This window comes from Polypterus senegalus, chromosome 14 (assembly GCF_016835505.1).
Source record: "Polypterus senegalus isolate Bchr_013 chromosome 14, ASM1683550v1, whole genome shotgun sequence".
NCBI classification, from domain to species: Eukaryota; Metazoa; Chordata; class Cladistia; order Polypteriformes; family Polypteridae; genus Polypterus; species Polypterus senegalus.
The window spans coordinates 144,266,036-144,284,537 of NC_053167.1; the positions used below are offsets into that span (position 1 = coordinate 144,266,036).

Here is an 18,502-nt window from a genome sequence, read left to right on the forward strand (position 1 = left end):
ATTTTAAACTGTTCAGATAGGAGCCATTTTGCTTCAAGTCCAAGGTCTTGTTAAGCTAGTTGGAACACAAAGCGAGAAGGCAGAGTTTTTTTTACATTATTGTATTCTTTTTACTTACTTACCTGTGAATCTCACATAATTCACCTTGAGATTCTGCTAATGATGATAAGAAAGATTTTCTGGTGCTGTAAAAAAACTGCAAAAGGCAGTATCAACATGATGTGGTACTTGTGTCTTTGTGTGTGTGTATGTGTATGTCCTGCTTGGGCAAGATGGAGGGAGCTGATGTTAGAGGAAACCCAAAAACTTTAAAAACTTCCAAAGGGTCCTCTGTCTGTCTGTTTCTCTTACTTGCTGTATCTTCATGTTGCCTGAGAACACATAACCTGCAAGCCACCTGGGAATGGAATGGTCATCAGCACCTTATTGCAACTGGATGAAGAGTTAAAACACATGGGAGATATTATACAATTTTCAAGAAAAAGCTTAAAATTGAATGCCTTTGTCTGATTATTACTAACAAGGCAAGAAGCTGCTAACCCTAACCCTTGAGGACATTTGTGAAGTTCCCTGTTGGTTGTAACACTGGGTAAAGGCTTGGAGGTAAAGACATTCCAGTCAGTGAGCAGTCTGCCATTACGGGTCCAGTGAGTTGAATACACCGCGTACAACAGGGAGACAGATAAGAGGGTACAGGTAACAGGTACAGAGCTGTTTGACATTTCTTCCTATCACCCATTAATAAAAGAACCTAAGAGGTTAGTTTGTGCCTTTCCTGGTTGGTGGTCAAACAACTTTTATAAACAAAAAAAAAACATAGTTAACAAAACTATAATACAAAATTAAAAGTATATGAAACTACTTTAGTAATTAAGAAGACAAACTGAAATAAAATCACACTGGTTTACAAGGTTTTTGTTTCCTTCACAATGTCTTATGTGCCAGATCGATTTTGTGATGCTGATCACAGAAGTAACTTTAAAATTTTCCCATCACACAAGGTTTTTAAGAAACGACTAATTTTGTAATATTAATTATGAAATTTTCAAATTGGGGTGCTTTGCATAGTCATGGGTGCTCAGGTTTAGCTGCCTGGCAGTAGCTCCTGATCTTCTTAGGTTAAAATCATTACATTTTACAGCCATTACCAATGCAATTAATACTAGAGACTCACTTAGCTAAAAGAATGCAAGCAGATCTGTCTGATCATGTGGCTCGGGCGCCCTCACTCACCTCCAAGCACGCCTTCAACACTACAGCCTGTTTCCATGGCAACCCAATCCTACGTATACCTAGCAGCAGCAATGAGTGGCAGCTGCAGTATTTCTAATTGATGACAGTGTCAATAGAAATAAAATTGTTGAGTTCAAAGGCCATGAATTTAATTTCATATAATTTCTGAAACATCTCGCCAATGTTGCAATAGCCATGACATGTTTTGTTACATCTGTGGCAAATTCACTCCTGTACTGTTCTCCCTCTCAGCTGCCTACTGATTGTCCTTCATTGAGGTTAACTTTACTTTTCTCTGTCTGTTCTCCTAACTTTGCGCTCCTCTTATTCCTTACTTAAAAGCTCTCCATTCGCAATGTTTGTATTCCACCATATTAATGAGCCCTTATGCTGTCACCGGCTTAACTGTTCTACCTCTGGACTGCTAATAACTGTTCAATCTAAAATAAAAAAAAAATAAAAAATTACTACCTTGTCCACTCCTACAGCCCCTTATGCCTGATCAGGTGTCTTAACACTGGCCGCTTACCTACGCACCACCTTCCCTTGTACTGCTTTCAAGTCAGCCATGGCCTTTTTTCCTTTTAAACTAAGGAATTGCTGTTTCAGTTTCTTATTAACCATTTATTACTGCAACATGGTTATTTGCTCTCAGATGCTGATATCAGTTACTGCTGCTTTCTATCCTGCCTCCTCGATGCTAATTCAAATACAGAAAACATGTGTAAGTACAAGTAACTTTTCCAAGCGCACATTCTAACACACAGATACTTTTGCTCTTGTCAGAACACAGTAGAGCCTGTTTTCTGATTTTTGATATTGTTTCACGGGGGCCTTTTCAGGCCTGCAGGTGGCAAAATTCTGTCTATAATTCGTATGTGCTCGAGATGGAATCAGAGATCAATATGGCTGGTAGAAAACAAAAAGACCAGTATGTGAGATTTTTGAATGCAATATTGAAGGCATTCATTATAAGCACATTGTCCTGGAGCAGGATATGTTGTTGCTACATACTTTATAAATTATAAAATTGTGTAAAATTGTTCATATTCTGTATCTGTTTTTGATTATGCCTGTTTTTATCAGACCAAAACAAAACCAGATAGTAAACCATGTGGTATAGTAAGCGACCACAAACTAATATTATATCCAAATCTGTTAAGTGTACAGTTCTGTCTGATTGTGACACAAAACTAAACTCCTTTGAAGCTCCATGCCATAATTACTAAAAATAAAACTGAAACTAATAGATATAAAAATAAAATAGAAATATCTTTGTGAAATACAAACTAAATAAAAACTAAAAATACACGATGAAGGAAAATTAAAACTAAACTGAATTTCCAAGTAAAGTCAGAAAAAATACAGAAATAAAAACTAATATAAAAAGACAAAACTATAATAACATTGTTTCTTTCCTACATTTCCCATACATTTTCCAAATTTACAATCACCTCAATCATTATAGTTAATATGTACAATAGCTACAATCCAATGTTTTCCATTTACATAAGAGATTTAAGAGTTGATGTCTCTTTGCCTCATTTCATCAAAGTATTCATCTGTTGTCCTCAGTATCTGTTGCAGAAGGAAAATATGCGAAGTTTTAAATATAGGAATTAAAAATTATAGATTTGAATACCTATTGAGATGTTTGAAACTTGGTAGAAGAACTTATGGGAATGATCTCTGAATCACAGTGGACTCATAAGTGTCTACATAAAGACAGAAATGATTAGGATGGCTGATATGATGCTTGGTTATACAGCATCTAATGTGTAGAGTACAAATCAGAGAGAATATTCTCAAGATCAGAATACACTGGTGAGATTTCACCTGGGGCCTCATGTATAAACGGTGCGTACGTACAAAAATGTTGCATACTCCTGTTTCCATGCTCACATCGTGATGTATAAAAAGTAAACTTGGAATAAAGCCACGCACATTTTCACACCAGCTAAATCCTTGGTGTATGCAAGTTCTCCACACAGTTTTACAAACTGGCGGCACCCAGCGTCAAAGCATTGCTTTTTTAGATCCACATCCCTGACGCGTCCTTTTAAATACACTGAAATTAACTGCATATTGATTTTTAGCTTAAGGCATCTGATTGTAATTAACCTGTAATAATATAATGGTCCACAGAATGGCCAAACTATTCCAAATACCACAGCTGCTTTAACGTTGTCAGTGCCAGTGGACTACTCAGATTATTTTACCCACTGTATCTGAGTGTGGAATCACAGTGTGAAGTGTGGAATCTGAACTGCTCTCATACGACAAATGTTTCAGAGCCTTTCCTGTACGGACCTCGTGGTTCAGAAACAGTTTCATGACAAGAACTCTAAACGCACTCAATCAGTCCATCAAGTGCTCCTTGTAGTACTGTTTGAACTTATAAGTACAATCACCTCACTGTAAACTTGCGATACAGTTATAATATTACACAACCTGCGCCACTTTATAACGCATATATTTACATATGATGATGATGTCATTTTTAAGATGAAATGCAGCAAAATATTCTTATTACATTATACAGATAAAATGTTAACATCATTTAAATAATCTATATTTTTAATAATTAAACATGTGAGGACATGGTGTCGCAGCGCTAGCGTCAAACTGGCGCCCCGTTCAGGGATTGTTCCTGCCTTGCGCTGTATTTTTGCTGGGGCTGGCACTGGAAGGATAGATGAATAGAATAATTAAACACATACTATGAAGATATTTCAATATTCCTTAATAGTTTTGAAGAATCTGCATTCTAAGCTTACAAATGACTTGACAACTATTACAGAACTGATTGTATAACAATTGGGCACTTGGATAAAGAAAAAGAAGGACAGAAATTGGAGGTTATTACATTTGAAAGAGACAGCACTGCTGCAATAAATTATTTCATCGAAGGTCGCGCAACAAGCATCTTGCGGGAGGCAGGAACAATCTCTGGACGAGGTACCAACTCGTCACAATCACTGTACCACCGTTTTTCCATATTTAATAACATGCTTTAACTCCTATCATTATGAAAATGATATCAAGTATACATCTCAGTATTTAAATTATTCAAGTGCTGTAATGTCATGAATGTAATGGATTCTGTGTACTGTCTGAGGAACAGAAAGCCCGTTTAAGAAGCACGTAGTGATTAACACACAGAGCACACTGAAGATCAAATACAAAACAAAACATTTAATGTGCTACTTTAGTTATGATGTGATTTGAGAAACTAGTAATTAAATGATTTTAAGATGAAGTTTATGGTGTTCTACTTCAATGACAAAATAAACTACGTGATTAAAGTAGAAATTTCGAGATTAACGTTCCGTGCTTTTTTCCCCAACTGTGTGCCTATTTTATTTTTTCTCTGTACCCTAATAAGCTTTCATATGACACTCAGACGGTGGGCTACGACTCACCTTTTCACGGTGACTTTGATATCTGACAAATTATTTTTTATGCCGGGGATTGTGTGACTTTGTGAACTTGAACTTTTAAGTTTCTCCAACACTCTATGTCACTCGATCAACTTTCTTTTGTTGTTTATGGGGTAAAAAACATTTAAACAAAGTATTGTTTTTGGGTGGAGTACTCCTGTAAGCAAACAGACATTAAGAGATGATGTGATGGAGGTGTTTAGATTTATAAAGGGGATTAGCTTAGTGGGTCCTAATTGTTACTTCAAAATGAGTTTGATAAGAACACAGAAACATGATGGAAAAGTAATATTTACCCAAACATTTGGAGGTTTTCCCTCACATAAAGAAACACAAACACATGGAATAAATGAACAACTGGCAAGGAGAACAGGAGAACTTTATACAAGTTTAAATCTTGACTTGCACATGCATACGTTGTGCCCAGAGAAAAATCACAAGGAGATGCGTGAGGAATGGCAAACACTAAAGCTGAATCTCAGATTAGCACTAAACATTTCTGTTGTGCTTTGTATACGTTCTGTATTTGTGTGTAAGACAAGAGTGAGACATTTGCACTGTTGAATACGTTTTAAGAGAGTGGGTGACATGAACCTAAAATCAAAGCTTACCTTAACATCCCTTGAGTATGTTTTTAACTATTGATGTTTAATGGCATTAAACATTTCATTTAAATTTCAACTAATATTTTCCCTGTTATGTTTGCGTCCATACACTATGAATTTGATAGTCTACTTGAAATTCCTTCACAAGTTAGAGGAGTCTTTCCTCTCTGCTTTATCTCATCAAAGAAGGCTTCAGATTGTCTCAGGATTGTCTGCAGGGCTTTCAGGATCAGGATGTCCACCTTCATGTCCAGATCTGTCTCAGATGAGTAGTTTCTCACTGGCAAAATACAGGAAACTGGGACACCCACCATTTGACTCACTTTAATTACCTGGGAATAAATGAAAATGAGCAGTTCAGAGACCGCTAGAGAGCCCTGACATTTGATAATGAAGATGACATGGCCTCCTAAGATATTAAATTAAACATTGTACCATTAGTTACTAATATATCCTGGCCTTTTTAATTTATTGGACTGTTCTTTAGTTCATTCATGGTGGCATGCTTGAACAATTTGGAGAAGATGGTTGCGCAGAACTAAGATGTGGTTCACTCATCCCTAGGCTCCTTCATGAATTGTCACATGTGTGATGAACCCAGTATGAATGCCCAACACAATGCCTTTGATCCTTGCATGTTGGTCTGAACACATATTTTGAGAGCAAGAAGATGAAATTGAGATGTAGGAGTGATGTTCATCAAATTGAAGTGAATGCTTAAAGGGATTTCGCCCTTTTCACATTTTACATCTTTTAAAGGTTCCCGGCTCTCTAAATATGATTTATATATCATTTCTGAATTTTTTGGTCACATTTATTTTTTGTTTCAATGCACCTTTTCTATTATTAGTTATTTTTTGTGTTATCTCACAGCACCATTTTGCTTTTCTATGACCACTGTTATTTCGGGACATCAGTGTTGACACTTGCTAAATAGTTCTTAGGGCTGACATCACAGTTCAAGAGTTATAAAGGTCAGCCCTTTGGACTTCCTGGTTGTCTAAGTTTAAATCCATTAAGAGGCCTCTGCTTGTTTGTTTTTTTAAAAGGTTCTTTAGTTTTGAAATCGTTTCTGTCTCTGACTATGATGTAGGCCTCTCATTTTCTCCTAGTTACACACATTATTCTGACTTTCAATCTTTTCAGCTCCCACCTTTCTTTACAATTTTTTGTCTCGCATTCTGGGCTTAGTTTATTCAATTTTTGCTTAGCTGGTTATAATGTTAGCTTGCATTCCCTGAATCCTGATTCCAAAGTTAAAACCAGCTGCTGCTGCCAAGAAACAAAACAGCCAGGAATGTACTGTCCACCACCACTACTGTAAGAAGTAACTCGCCAAAGAACACTTCATCAATCAGGTCAAACACAACAAGTCAACTGAAGTCACGTGGGCTTTACTGTCACACCGTCTATACCAGTGGTTCTCAACCTGTGGGGCGCGAAGTAACAAAAAGGGGGGGGGCACAAAGATGTGATAAAAAGAAAACAAGAATCGAAAATATGAAAAATCCATCTATTGAAACCAAAACAAATTAACCTAAACTACATTCTGATACCAGAAAAATAAATATAGAGTTAGATAAATGTTGATAAAAGTTAAGTAGATATAATAAAATATGCATCTTAGACATATCATGATATAATTAAAAAAGAACACATTGGTATTAGTGGGCTCCTTTCAAAAAAACGTTAGGGGGGTGCAATTAAAACTGTTATGAAAACTCGGGTCGCAAATACGTAAAGGTTGAGAAACGCTGCTCTATACACATATTGTGGTATAAATTTATGTGACTTGGGCCACAGTGCAATGTTCCAACAATAAGTATGACAATATAACAATACAGAAAGGTGGGTAATTTTACATAAGGCAATGCAGAACAAGAATAAATATCTAATAGGATGTCTGATTCCCACAGTACATGGTTGCAGTGCTGTTTAAAATGAACTACAATCTCCCAGCGGCCTGGGCAGATATGGAAGATGCAGGGGTTGCTGGGTAGGAGATTAATCATTCAGGCTCATCCTATCTGGATGTATATGTTGTCGTGTGTGAGTTTGTCTTGATTAGACAGGCGTCTGGGGGCCTCTCCCAATCACACCAAACCCTCACACCACAAGTGGAACACGATAGGACAGAACTTTACATTGCTTTGAGAGATTGTTCAAAGGGTTTTTCAGTCCACTCTCCATCATCATCTGCCTCTGCTTTACTGGACTGTGTTGGACACTGTTGTTAGTGTTTTTGTTTGCTTTGTAGTGCTGCAATTTATTATCACCGTTGGGGCTCAGAGGAGGGCTTTGGAGTGCATGCTCTTGTGCAATATTGTTTATTCATTTTATTATTTGATTAATATATTCATTATTATTTCTTGATTAATTGTGCCACTTCTCAATTTCTCTGTGCGTGAATGTGTGCATGCCAGGTCGAGGCTGGTTGTGTTCCTGAGGTCCCCATAATAAAATAAACAAATCATCACCTTCAGGTGGTGTGAATCTTAGTGTCCCCTACTACATGGTAGTACAATCCTTAGGCACAGATCTATTTGCAGTACAAATGGTGATACATGTCTGTTACTATGCACCTGCCCACTGATATATATCTGATACATATGAGGTGAGACACAAAAATAACCGGACTGGGCTTGGGCTTGGGTTACTGTCTGGAGGTTGGCCGAACGTGAATCATAGAACTACAGTATATCCCCTCCTACACGACCCCTGAAATCGACGACCGGCTAGGTATATCCTGTGAATAGTCTAGTCAGTATTTGCACAGCAATCGCTACACGAGTTGCCGCTATCATGTCGGGTGAAAAAATTGAACAGTGATTCAACATGAAATTTATCATGAAATTGAACAAAATGGCCACAGAAACTTATGAAATTATAAAAACAGTGTACGGTGATAACAGTTTGTCTTGAACACAAGTTTTTGAGAGTCACAAATGTTTGAAAGAAGGACAAGAAAATGTGGACGACGTTCAATGCACAAGTCGCCAATGCTCGTCTTGGACAGATGAAAACATCGAAGCGGTGAATCAGATTGTTCAAAATGATCGTACCGCTTTTTCCGTAAAGCAGTTTTTGACTGACAAAAATATTCCTGTCCTCATTCATCCTTCTTATTCACCCTATTTAGCTCCCTGTGATTTTTACTTGTTCCCAAAAATCAAAAGTGACCTGAAGGGAACACATTTCTCTTCAATGGATGAAGTGAAGACAGAAACGGCATGCCTGTTGAAGAGCCTCAAGCAAGAAGACTTCCAGCACTGTTTTAATCAATCGAAGATATGTATGGAGCGGTGTAGAGATTGGAAGGGGGGATAGAGAAAAGGTGACAATGTTTATAATGTTGTAAGTCATCAATAAATATATATTTGTTTTACCAATCCAGTTATTTTTATGTCTCACCTTGTATATATATATATATATATATATATATATATACATATATATATATATATACAGGTAAAATTCCATTACAATGAACTCCCAGGAACCTAAAAAATATTTCATTATAATGAGATTCTGTATTTGTTACTACAGTGCTTTCTTTAACTTGCATCCAGGCGTTTGCAATCATTTCAATAGTTTCTTTTGCGTTAATTTTAATCTCCTCCTGTCTACAAGTTATGCCGACGAGAATTTTTCTCAGCATTTCCTTGCCATAATACACTTTCAGGGTGCGAATGATGCCCAAATCCAATGGCTGAAGCACTGCCGTGCAATTGGGTAGGAGGAATTCAGTGTGAAAATTATCTAAATGTGGAAGCATGTTGTGGGCAGCACAGTTATCAATCAGAAGCAGAATCATCCTTTTCTTCTTCTTCATATTGTGAGGTTTCTGAACTCTTTTGGGATCTCCCCACCCAACGGGAACGTCACGCTGAAGTGTGTTCTGAAGCGCGATGGCCGCATCTGTGGAAGATTGTTTGTCTGTTGCCAGGGCAGGAAAAAAGCAGGTTCACAGCGGTGCAGAGAGGTGCCACAGAAGCGAATCCTAAAAGATCGGGGTTGCGCTATAAGTCCCTGTCTTACACCCTAAAACAAGAGGCTGAGTCTCAAAAGCAGCTTTTTTCAACTTGAAACAGAAACAGCAGGGTTATTTATTGTAGCGGGATCTGCCACTCTCCTATGGACAGACAAAGCAGTCAGGCAGGGTCGTGGCCAGGTAAGTGGCCTAGTAATCCTGTTACCTGTTTACAATGTTCCTTGCATCACCCATCAAGATCTTTTCTGTTTGCTTTGGTGGAGAGACACAGCAGAGCTGTGAACCTGTTGTTGCCCCGGCAACAGAAACACGGTGATCGAACTTTGGGACACTCTTCAGTTTAGAGTTTAGAAACCTCGCATTTTCTTGAATGAGTGCCGCATTAATAGGAATGTTTCTTGAACGAGCATCAGTGAATCACATAAAGACAGCTTGTTCAACGTCTTCAAATGCAGCTGTTTGCATATGTTTGCAACCCGAGATTTTTCTTCTTTTTTTGCTTGGTTTTTCAAGAAAGTTGACAGTGTTGATGGCGAAATTCTGAATTCACTGGCAACTTTTTTTCTTTTTGCCGCAATCAAGAGCCGCAAAAATTTTAAATTTTAAGGTTTTTTTTTATAATATGAACTGTTATCATTTTTTCGTGTCTGCTGTTTCTATAGGAGGGTGACAATGAGTTAATTCCAATGGATGTTTTTCAAATGTTGACGAGCGATAAGCAAAAGGTATCACTGAAAACCACCGAAAACAAAAACAGCAAAAAAACAGTTCTGTTTGGAGATCGTTGTGCACAACTGAGCTGCGACCACAGAACTAACTGCTCTGTGGATGATTCATTCAGGCATTTCAATGTCTTTTGGGCACTTTGTTGTAATGAAAGTATCTGCTGAATGTACGTCATTGTAATAAGATTTCTTCATATGGGGAAACTGTCGGGACCATAAAAATACTTCGTTGTAATGAAAAGATATTTGTTGTAATTGAATTTAACCTGTATATTGGCAAAACTTAATCGGTGCTTGACTCTGCAAGGCAGAGAGGGGAACAGGAGAACAGAGAGACATGGAGGTTAAAGGAATGTAGAGAGGGGTAGGAATCGGAGAGAGCCGGTGAAAGACAGAGGGGAAGCAGGCATATGGGAAAGTGAGCCCCAGGGAAGGAACGTGTGGTTGACATTGAACGGGGCTTAAAGTTGTTGAGTAACCTTGGAACAGGAGCAACCAACTACTCTAAGAGGACTCCCCCTGTATGGTTGGGGAATAGCAGCTTTAGTCGGAGGAAGTAAAGCTTGGTGCAGTGACGTGAACAGGGTAAGCCAGGGCGATTTGGGTTTTAAAAAGGATGCACCAGGGTTTGTGAGTGTTTCCGTCTGTGATTTTAACCTTGTTTTATTGGATTTATTTATTTATGGGACTTTTTAACCTCCATGTTAACTTTGGTTTTACTGGATCATTTATTTATAGGGAAGATTGATGCACTGCACTAATTACACACTTGTCTGGATTTTTGCTGAATGTGTCCTCATTTGCTTGGCTCATCTTGGCTCATGACAATCAACGGTCCCAATTTGAAAAGGCTGCCAGGAGCGGAAAGGAAGCATGGAGCTGACCCGGACTGTTACACTCTATTTAACCCAAACTATATAGGTGAGCCTCTGTTATTTTATTATTCTTGTTTATTGTAACACTGTGATTTTTTACAATATTTTTTAATCATGTTTTTTTACATTTTTTCAGTTACTGTATTTGTTGGAATTTATTTCTTTTGTTGTGATTTAGATCAGTATCCCTCTCTTGCTGAGTTCTTGACACTAGTATAACCTTTGTAAAAATCTTTCCTCCTCATACAAAAGGTACTCAATTTTATGGTTTCTTTTTCTCTGTTTCATATTATTCAAATCTTTATTTAGTTTTCCTTGAAATTTAAAAAATCCACTTAGATCAATTTTTGCAGTGCACCAGAATGTGTTTTGTGATACTTGTAGTAAAAATGCATTGCAGTGTTCATTCCAACTAATGGCACATCGCAACCATTAGTACTGTTTTTACAAATTCCATACCAAATGCCATATAACAGAAACAAAACAACTATAATGGCACTCAGATACACAGCCACTCCTCCTTTTATTAAGGGGTGTACCGGAGGAAGCTTAGGGGCTCAAGTGATGGTAATAACCTGCAGAACTGGCACTGTTGTCTAATGAGTTGTCATTTCCTCCCACCACAGAATGGAAGACTGACAGCCATTCCACACTGACATCACTTCCGTTGTCTGCCCTTCTGGACCCGCCCCTTTCTCTTGGGATCAACATAACATAAAAACACAGACATTGCCATCCTCAATCAGTTCTGTTCTGAATTTGTGTCTGAAAAGATGGCCTTTCAATGTTTCTGAAATCTATTTTGTTATTTTTATACAGGGCCACCGGGTGGTGTCCCCAACTCTTTATCATTGTATGCAGTTTCATTACAATAAATGTGTTTTTAATATATAGCTGGTTATTTTGTCATATCTATATTTTTTCTGTGCCTAATTTTCCTTTTAAGTAATACAAGGATTTATTATTGTTTAGTAATTTGTCATTTATATATATTTCTGTTTCTTTCTTTTGGATATATAAAGTATGAGTTGGTTCACTCATTGATTAACAATAAATATTACACATCATTAGTTCATTGCCATCTTTGAATATATGTATATATGTTAATTATTTTTATTATGAGTTTTCTTTATTTTTTTGTATCTGTTGTTTTTGTATGTTAACTGATTGTTGACTATTGAGTTTTTCTACGAATACAGTATATCATTGTTTGCATTTTTCTTTATTCCTTTAAATATATTACTATGATGTCTATGAACAAGGTGGGGAAAGATTTTAGTCAGATAAAGGAGATGAAAGATAAGCAAGGTGTGGTCTTGATTGATCATGATAGGACTAAGAAAAAGTGGAAGAGGTACTTTGAAAAGCTGTTGAATGAAGAAAATCCAAAGGTAGTATTTCAGGATGGTGAGCACCAAATATAAAGAGGGATGAAGAAAAGGAGGCACTGAAATGAATGATAAAGATAAAGGCAATAGGACCAGATGAAACACCAGCAGATGTGTGGAAGAGTTTAGGAGAAGAGGGAGTAAAAATGTTGTGGGATTTAATGCTGAAGGAGCAGTGTGACTGTACCCATTTATAAGGAGAAGGGTGACATTCAAGATTGTGGAAGCTGTAAATGGATAAAGCTGATGTCACATACAATGAAAATATGGGAAAGAGTAATGGAGAAGCGGCTTAGGGAAGAGACCACCATAGTCAAGGAGCAGTTTGGTTTTAATCCAGGGAGGGGAACAATTGATGGCCTCTTTTAAATGAGACAGCATATAGAAAAGCATTGAGAAAAGCAGGAAGGATTGCATGTTTTGTTTATGGATTTGGAGTAGTCTTATGTTCAATGCCACGTCAAGGGGCCTGGAGGTGCATGAGAGAGAATGGAGGACCAGAGAAGTGTGTGAAGATTGTCCAGGAGTGAGCCCGTGGGTTAAAAGTGTTGGGGTAACAGACAAGACCCCATTTAGAACTGGCCTGCATCAGGAGTCTTCTTGAGTCCTTACATATTTGATCTGGCTATGGATGTGTTGACTTATGGGACAGAAGACAAATCCCCTGGTGCATGTTGTGCACTGATGACATTGTGTTGTGTAGACCCAGAAAAGAGGAAGTGGAAAGGAAGTTGGAAGAACTGAGAAAGAGGAAGATATAGATAAATAGGAAGAAGATGGAATATCTGAGGTTTAATGATAGTCAGGATTCTGAAGTTAGACTGCAGGCAGAGATACTGAAGAGAGTGGATAAATTTAAATATCGAGGATCAGTGGTAGCCTGACATGGAAAATTAGATTCAGAGATAACCCATAGAGTGCAGTGTGGATGGAACAATTAGAAGATGGTATCAGGAATATTGTGTGATTGAAGACTTAAGGTGAAGGTTAAAGGTCAGGTTTTTAAGACTGTTGTAAGACCAGCAATGGCGTATGGAGCTGAGACACGGGCAGTAAAGGTAGCACAGGAGAAGTTAGATGTGGCAGAAATGAGAATGTGGAGACGGATGAGTGGAGTTACATAAAGGACCAAATAAAAAAAAAGACAAAATCAGAGTTACAGTAAAAGCGAGATAGAAAGTACAGGAAAGTAAGTTGAACTTGTATGGAGATGTGATGAGAAGAAACAGGGAATATGTGGGCAAAAAAGTGATGAGAATGGAAGTCCAAGGGAAGAGGAATTGGTGAAACGAAGACAGATGGAAAAAGTAAATGAAGATCTGAAAGGAAAGGGTCTGACTGGAGAGGAGGTGCAGGACCGAGCTGTAGGGCGACGGTTAATCAGGCACATCAACTTTAAATAGAAGTTTGAAAAGATGAAGAAGAAGAAGAAAAGACTACTGTAATTTATACCTCCTACTTACACTCATCTTAACTGATAGTTAGCTGTTATGATACTGTAAGTGGGCTTATTTTTGTTGTGAGTTTATTTTGAAGATCCACACTGAAATGCCAAAAATGTGCCAATCTTTCCTGTTGGAGAATAGCAGACGGGCCTGTGAAAGCTGAATGGTTTCTGTTAGACATTGATTATGTGCTATGTGCTGAAATCTAGGGGCAGAGACACTTTTTCTGTACTTAATTCCAGGTTTAATTTGTCTTCTCCTTGTCATTTTTGTTTTCTTGTTTACTTACTGGATGTTTTGAGACCAGTCTGTTTTCTCCTACACCACCTGTATTATGAATGCTGTGCATCACTACTCAAAAACTAATGTTTTGTTGGAATAATTGTATTATACCACCTTGGAGGGGGAATTTAGAATTTTCAGGCGATAACAGCAGCATCTTCCAAGCCAGACAGTTGATTGTCTCTGTCTCACCACATTTTCTGCAAGCTTACCTACCATACTGAGGCCAGTCCTCATTTACAGCTCACTTTTTCTAAAAATGTCAGATGTCCATAGTAGCCGATAGGTTTAAAAATCACGGAACATTGCGAGGTTGCAGACGAGACAGGAGACTGGAAGGAAACGGGCGAAGAGAAGACACTGCTAACAAGGCTGACAATTGTAAGTTACCATACATGTACTACCATAAGATGGTAACTGGCATTCAGGGCAAAAGAGGACTAGAATGTGAACTGTAAGCCAAAAAAACAAACTGGGGGACACTACCAAAAAGAACAAAGGGCAACGGCAAAAATAAATAAATAAAAACAAAGTCATCATTACTGAGTCAAAAAATCAGAATCTGTGAAATTTTAAAAGGAGCACTCAGGAGGGATTTACCCTACAGAATATCCATCAGCTTGCACAATGAAGGGTCCATGATGTTGGTTTAACTGCCATCAAGTTGATTATTACACACAGCGTGACTTCCAAGACTGAGCTCGCTAGTAATGCGTTGCTGCATAAGAGCAAGTGACTCTTAAAATGGTGGTGGTTAGCAGTGTGAAAAGTTAAACTAATTCTTCATAACTTAAAATTGCATAAAATACATCAATCTGATAGGAAAAAATCCTCATGCCCAGGAAAACTGAATAAACAAGCAGTGACTCATAACACTACTTTACTATTATTTACAATCTCATGATGAAACTGTAGAATATTGTTACTTGATCAATAAAATAACATTATCAGTGCCAAGGAAACGTTAACCTACCATCTGTTTAATGTAGCGGCTCTGATATACTTTGCTCAGGTCATCTTTAACGATGTTGCAGGTGAGGTCTACTTTAGCGAGCAGCACAAGCTGGGGAATCCCTGCAGGAAAAGAAAAAGAAAAGATTATTGAGTCCAGATGAGAGTCTCGAGTTTTTGTTTGTTTTTTCTGTCCTCGCTGGCCATCGGACCTTACTCTTATTCTATGCTAATTAACGTTGACCATTTTATTTTCTTACTGTGTCTTTTATTTTTCTGTCCTTCATTATGTAAAGCACTTTGAGCTACATTTTATGTATGAAATGTGCTATATAAATGAATGTTGTTGTTCTTGATTCGACCGTGTCCCTCGAAGCATCCTATGGGGTGTGCTCCAAGAGTACGGGGTTCAAGGCTCGTTGTTACGAGCCATCCAGTCCCTGTACAGGAGGAGCAGGTGCTTGGTCTGCATTGCCGGTAATAAGTCAAACTCGTTTGCTGTTGAGGTTGGACTCCGCCAGGGCTGCCCTTTGTCATCGATTCTGTTCATAAGTTATATGGACAGAATTTCTAGGCGCAGCCAAGGAGCGGAGGGGGTCTTGTTCAGTGACCTCAGAATCTCGTCTCTGCTATTTGCGGATGACGTGGTTCTGTTGGCTTCATCGGACAGTGACCTACAGCTCTCACCGGAGCGGTTCACAGCCAAGTGTGAAGCAGCTGGGATGAGAGTCAGCACCTCTAAATCCGAGGCCATGGTTCTCAGCTGGAAAAGGGTGGAATGCTCTCTCCGGGTTGGGAGCACAGTACTGCCTCAAGTGGTGGAGTTCAAGTATCTTGGGGTCTTGTTCATAAGTGAGGGAAGAATGGAGTGGGAGGTTGACAGACGGATCGGTGCGGCATCCGCAGTAATGCGGGCTCTGCATCGGTCCGTCGTGGTAAGGAGAGAGCTGAGCCAAAAGGCAAGGCTGTCGATTTACCAGTCGATCTACGTTCCTACCCTCACCTATGGCCACGAACTTTGGATGCCCCCTGGACGCCTCCCTGGTGGGGTGTTCTAGGCATGCCCCACTAGGAGAAGGCCACGGGACAGACCCAGGACACACTGGAGGGATTATATCTCACGGCTGGCCCTGGAACACCTCGGGGTCCTCCCAGAGGAGCTGGAGATGGTAGCCGGGGAGAGGGAGGTCTGGTCTTCCCTGCTTAGGCTGCTGCCCCCGCGACCCGACCTCGGATAAACGGTGGATAATGGATGGATGGATGGGTGGATGGTACCTAAATAAGAGGTGCATCTATGGTGAAACTAATGAAGCTTAAGCTTCAGGGCCCCAGTCACTTAGTCAACAACAATAACATTTATTTATATAGCACATTTTCATACAAATAATGTAGCTCAAAGTGCTTGACATGATGAAGGTCCACATTGTTTAACATTGTCTACTGTATGTGAAGACTTTAAAAATAACAATAATAATACAGTGTAATTTAATACAGATAATAGTTAAAATGAAATATTGGAATATGGCAGGAGATAACCCTGAATTGGAAATGTATTAACTCACTCATATTTGGTCTTGGGCAGACACGGTGACGCAGTGGGTAGCACTGCTGCCTCGCAGTTAGGAGACCCAGGTGCATTTCTCCCCAGTTTCTTCCAGGTACTCCGGTTTCCACCCACAGTCCAAAGACATGCAGGTTAGGTGCATTGCCGATCCAAAATTGTCCCTAGTGTGTGCTTGGTGTGTGTGTGTGTGTGTGCCCTGTGGTGGGCTGGCGCCCTTCCTGGGGTTTGTTTCCTGCCTTGCGCCCTGTGTGGGCTGGGATTGGCTCCAGCAGACCCCTGTGACCCTGTAGTTAGGATATAGCGGGTTGGATAATGCATGGATGGATATTTGGTCTTATTGAAATTGCTGATTCATCTGATTTCAACATCTTGGGGACAGTGAAAGGAGGAAATCCACATAAATAATGACTAGGCCAGGATTTGAACCTAGGACTATGAGCTGCAGAGCTAACCACTAAACTGTTTCTTATCATTCATGTAAAATACATTAAGTAAAAACACCAAACAGAAGGCAAAAACACATAAAGTGTAATTTTCATTAAATTAGGTCCTACTAGCAATAATAAAAAGTTGCTCACCGAGCCTGTGGGCTTCTTCATGGATTTCGTCAAACTTATTTTGCAGTTCTTTGTCCAAAAGGTTTACCACACTGGCGTCAATGACGTAGACAATGCAGTGCACCTTATCTGCCAGACTGGGCTGCTCTGTGCAAGTCTCAGAAACGTCCTTTGCTTCCTTGGGATCGAACTGGAAAGAAATGATCAGTTGTATGCACTGCCCAAGATACAAACGTCAGTTTTAGACATTTGTGTCCATTCAATTCTCCTGACTTCTCCAGCGGTGGTATGGACTAAAGACAGTTGTATAAGGACAGGATGCTGAAGGAAGCCATGTCTGGCCTGATTCAATAGTGAACTTAAGGCTTCAAACACTCTTTAGTTATGGTTCAGTAATTTGGTTAACGTTTTATTGTACCCAAAACGTGGGTTAGCCCTCTATTCGGGTGTTCATGTGGAATCTCCGTCATTGCCTACTTGTACCTTTCAGTGGTTATTGAAATGTTTATTCACACAGACACATAGAATAAGTGACCAAGTAGTGTGGTAGACAGTAGGACTTCAGGGACCTTCAACTCTGTCTGCATTTTCAGTATCATACACCATAACACGGAGTACAGGCAAGATCGAAAAAAGACTCATGTTCAAATGGCATAGCGTTTTCAGATAATGATGTGCATGCGCGAGAGAGGCAGAGGCAGATTTGCTATCATTCAAGTGGTTACTGGAATATAAAATAAACACTTTCACATGTAACAGATGGCCCAGACCACAGACAGACACCACGCTGTTGTCACACAACACATCTTTATTCAATTTACTAGCAGAGCACACAATAACCCACAGTGCTGACAATACCCTCAGTACTCAGTCCTTACTTCCTTTGCTCCAACAAGCTCCACTCCTGTGCTCTCCTCCTAGCTCAATCCACTGTCACCCGACTCCAGCTCCCGAGTTCTGGCAACTGTCTCCTTTTATAGAGGACCTGGAAATGCTCCAACTGTTCCCTGATTAGCTTCCGGCTGCGCTTCCGGATGAGACGGCAGTCCAGCACAGGAAGGCTCAGCCGTTTCCCACACGCCCCCTGATGATGTTCGTGAGCCACAGCAGGGTTGAACGTCCCTGGTCTGTGGCAGTGTAGCAAGCCCAGAGGGCTGTCCTCCGTTGTCTTGGCTGGGTGAGTATCCCTGCCGCCCATTACAGCAAAGGTATAACAAAACAAGTGTGCTTTTATTCAAGAATTAAACTGAATAATGAAAAGTTCAACTGACAACAAGATGCTAAGAAGAAATGATCCACCATCGTTTGTGTGTCTTGTTATTTTTCTTCAGCAATATCTTTTACAGGTTGCAAAACTTTACACTAGCTGTTACAGACTGAAATCAAAGGCTTCTTCTTTTTAGGATATACACTGCCAGTACGGCTCTGCCAGATCTAAACACTAGC

The 18,502-nt window shown here is 39.3% G+C and overlaps 1 protein-coding gene across 1 annotated transcript; it reads right to left on the reverse strand.

Moving 5' to 3' along the window:
* Positions 1–5,035: 5,035 nt before the first annotated feature.
* Positions 5,036–18,254, reverse strand: LOC120514358 (interferon-induced protein 44-like). The gene is made up of 4 exons (XM_039734676.1): positions 17,994–18,254; positions 17,078–17,273; positions 14,958–15,058; positions 5,036–5,610 (listed from the first exon to the last, which is right to left on the reverse strand). Exons 1-4 carry the CDS (start codon positions 18,252–18,254, stop codon positions 5,389–5,391), a joined length of 780 nt encoding a protein of 259 aa, XP_039590610.1. The 3' UTR covers positions 5,036–5,388.
* Positions 18,255–18,502: the final 248 nt, after the last annotated feature.

Bases quoted from the DNA above. Each gene is read 5' to 3' on its own strand.
- LOC120514358 (XM_039734676.1), bottom strand. From the start codon at position 18,254: ATGGGCGGCAGGGATACTCACCCAGCCAAGACAACGGAGGACAGCCCT. The intron at 17,274-17,993 runs GTGACAGTGGAT...TATCTTGGGCAG, and splicing joins AACTCGGGAGCTGGAGTCGG to TGCATACAACTGATCATTTC. The intron at 15,059-17,077 runs GTGAGCAACTTT...CTTTTCCTGCAG, and splicing joins TGAAGAAGCCCACAGGCTCG to GGATTCCCCAGCTTGTGCTG.